At 38.5% G+C, this 3,873-nt stretch overlaps 1 protein-coding gene across 1 annotated transcript; it reads right to left on the reverse strand.

Moving 5' to 3' along the window:
* Window positions 1–401: 401 nt before the first annotated feature.
* LOC116288587 (alpha-1A adrenergic receptor) lies at window positions 402–2,268 on the reverse strand. The gene has a single exon (XM_031695390.2). The coding sequence runs from the start codon at window positions 1,669–1,671 to the stop codon at window positions 499–501; it is 1,173 nt and encodes a 390-aa protein (XP_031551250.1). The 5' UTR covers window positions 1,672–2,268; the 3' UTR covers window positions 402–498.
* Between the last annotated feature and the right edge of the window lie 1,605 nt (window positions 2,269–3,873).

Here is a 3,873-nt window from a genome sequence, read left to right on the forward strand (position 1 = left end):
ATAAATTAAACTCGAGACAATAAAATCGAGTTGGTGCGACAGTAGGGTGCGTGATTGCATAACCGTTAACTTCAATATATTTGGATCGCCTAAGACCTATAAATATATAGATATCAATAATGATCCCAAATAGATCAACCTTGCTCAGTTTCTTCCTCAAGTACTCAAAGGTTTTTGGCATCTTTTCATAGCTGTTCTTTGCTGAATTTCATATGAGCTAGTAAACAATAATTTATACTTCAAGGTTTTCCAGATGTTTAGTTTGGACAAATTCTCAGAAAAAATATCAAAATGGTACTCTTTCCTTTCGCTTGAATTACAGTTTTACTACTTTTAATTCAACTTTGCAAACTCATGAAAATTGTTTTTTTCATTGGATTACCTGAATAGATGTACGCATGTTTCACGATTGTTTACGTTTCATCAACCAAAAAATACATTTTGTTTTTCCATCTGTTCGTTAAAACATTGTCTCATTTTTCACTTAATGGTTTTTGATTAAGTCTCTGATACCCCGGGCCTTTGGTCCCCCGTCCTTTGTTTTCCAGCTTGTTTAGTATCTTGGGTTTCTCCGTATTTACCATACATTCTCGAGAAGGCATTTTGAACCCCCAACTCCGAAACACTTGAGTTTTCTCTTGGCCTAACGGCACCCGTGCCTCGTATTTTGCTCGAAAGCACCTCAAAAAACCTGACAAATGCTTGTCGAAGTTTCTTACTGAATATAACGTAGATAAAAGGGTTTAGAGTACTGTTAATGTTAGGAAGTGTATATACAAAGGTTATGTTGGCAAACATTATAAGCCCTCGTTTTGTAGCGTCTCCATAGTCCTGAAAACAGGTTAGACACCAGAATTTAGCCATAAGTATGATGAAAAATGGAGCCCAACAAACAACAAAAGCACCAACTACAATTGCAAGGGTTTTGGCTGCTTTGATTTCGCGGGTCAAGGCTATGCGTTGGTTGGACGTGGTGTTCAGTCCTATAGCAGGTAATGCCGGGACGGTAAGACGCCGTATAGCCCGCCAATGTCCGATAGCAACTTTGAAGACGTACGAATAGGCGATGATTATGATGGTCAGTGGCAAAAAAAATCCGAGACAAGACGCAAAGGTGTAGAAATATTTATCTTTCTTGAAGCACCCATCGTCAATGAATACCACGGGTTGGTTTGGGATTGTCCAGTTGACAAGGCCACTAGAGGCAACAATGATTGAATATAGCCATACTATTGAAATCATGGCGATTTTGGTTGTCTTTGACAGCAAATCTTGGTAGGTTAGCGGATACATGGTGGCCAAAAATCTATCCACGGAGATCAAGGCAAGATTACCAATAGACGCGCAACAGCAAAATAAGTCGATACAGACCCAAAACTGGCAAGCACCTTCGCCAAGACACCATTTCGTGTTGTGTAACGTCTGGTGGATGCGAAACGGTAAAGATAATGATCCAACCATCAGGTCACTAACAGCAAGAGATGCCACGATGTAGTTGGTAAAACTATGAAGACTTTGAGATATGAAGACAGTTATACAAACAGTGAAGTTCCCAACAAGTGTGATGACGAGAATTATGAGCAAAAACCCAGTCTGTACTGCAAATGATCCACTTGTTCGCTCTGAACAGGAATCCAAGCCGGTTGTCGCGTTTACAGAGTCTGAACTCATTTCAAATGTCTTGTGAGAAAACCGAAGGTTCAGTGAGGCAATTAAATATAGCTTTATCACATTCAACTTGAATCGGATTTGACTGCGATTGGATGTATTATTCTGTCAGCTTAGTATGTTTTCTTGATCGAATCAATATCTCTTCAAGAAAAAAAAACACGTTTATGGATCAATTTTGTTCAACAAACATCGGAAGAAAAAAGTTAGCTTATTCTCGGATGTTGAAAAGGCCTTAGCATAAACGGTTGAGATAAGCGCTAGCTCTCGTTTGCTGTATATACGTGGCTTCGTTTTTGTTAAATCCAGAATCTATCAATCAAACTGTATCAAGTTTGTATCATAAGCAAACCAAAGTTCTCTGCTCTCGATCTCACAACAGGGTTTTTTCCAGTTCGCGTTGAAGGAACTCTTCCTTACTGTCGTCTTTGAGACAACCAGCCTACAAGTGTAAGCTAAGCGAAATACTACGGCGTTTTATAGTGCTATCAAACTTGCACTTCTCTGGCGGATGATTAGAGATTGTCAGCTTTGAAGTATCCACTGATTTGATTGGCTACCTTGTATACATCCGTGATAGCTCATTTTGAGCGCCACTGTCAAGACATGACATCTCACACAAAAAAATCAAGACAGCGACAGAATATAAGTTTCAAACTTGATTGACATAACAAATCATATTGAATATTAATAAAAATGTTTAGGAGATCGCTAATGAAGAGGATTGTTTCCAATAGTGACAAGCTAAATTTCGCTTTGTTATTTTGTTCACACAGACGGAAAAGTGACTCATTGACAAAACACCTTTCACATGAATACTAAAAAAAATTATCTTCACTTCAAATTCCCTTCGTTAAAAGATTGCGATATTAGAATCATTCTGAGAACCGTTTCTATAGTCTTTTTGTAAAAACTATTCAATCTATAGGTTGTTTACTTTAGTCGTGTCGAGGGTCTGGTAGTGTGTCATTTTAGAAGCAAAGCCAAACTGAAATTATGACAAGTATTGGTGCGATTGCCAATACCACGTCGATAGGAGAAATATCACAGGCCTATCTGTGTTGACTTTTCCACCCGTCATTAGATATTGCAGGTTTTCTACTCAGTAATTAAAGGAAAAATGATTTTAATCTGACACGACACCGATAAAAAGGAATAACCCACAAAAATACAGAGAGTTAGAAAAAAAAGACGATAATCTAGAAAACCCATCGCCGATCAGTGCTTTTATTATTTGTGCCATTGAGATAGCGAAGCTAGATTTTAGTTGTCCTAGACCTTATCTTTTTTCATTATTGCGCTGTCATATAAAAGTCGTAGTGCGGGGGCATGGAAGTCATTAGTATACCAGTTACTAAAGATCTGCGCTTAAGGACTCGATTCATGCAACAGAAAAAGATAAGAAACATCGAAACAGCTCCTCCGATAGCCGCAGTTCGGCTTTCCATGGTAGATCTAATCATGTTTTTGGATTTCATATATTTTGAGTGCCGACAATGAATGCTAGAACTTTATCAGCGCTTAATGTCTTTACTGTGATGCGATGATGTTAATCTTCGATTCTTCTGTCAATCACTAAAACCGCAGTTTTTTAATTGTTTTTATTTGGTAGTCATTTGTAAGGCTGGATCATTTCTAGTGTTTTCTTGATGAGAGAACGTAATTTGTGTTTTGCAGTGTGATTAATATGTTTTGATGAAGATGTGTCGGTACAGCGGGATTTGGTGGGTGGATGGGTGTCTGTTGTTATTCCAGTACACCAACACATGCCTCACCTGCGAACAGCTTAACAAACTTACATGTCACGCAGATATAAACTCGAGTTTAAGACACCTGCAAGAATCGATCGTAGCGCACTAGATATCAAGCCATAATGGCTCTCACAAAATGAAATATTCCTTTTCTGGAGATGAAGAGAGCTTCTTAGCTTGTATATCTCGAACTTACACCGAATTTATGCTGGGTCCACCTGCCATAGGTTGCCAAATAACACATAGGTATCCACTAAAGGCTTGAAGTGCGCATTCGTCTTCTGCCACCATCTAGATAAAAGTACTCATTATTTCTTATGAACCTGAACTAGGCATGACCTTCCTTCAACCACCTTAATAACACATAGGTATCCACCAAACGCTTGGAGTGCGCATTCGTCTTCTGCCACCATCTAGATTAAAGTACTCATTATTCCTTATGAAACTGAACTAG

The sequence above is a fragment of the Actinia tenebrosa genome, unplaced genomic scaffold (assembly GCF_029948245.1).
Source record: "Actinia tenebrosa isolate PJP-AT-01 unplaced genomic scaffold, QUT_ActTen_1.0 PGA_scaffold1__47_contigs__length_23844297, whole genome shotgun sequence".
Classification (NCBI taxonomy): domain Eukaryota; kingdom Metazoa; phylum Cnidaria; class Anthozoa; order Actiniaria; family Actiniidae; genus Actinia; species Actinia tenebrosa.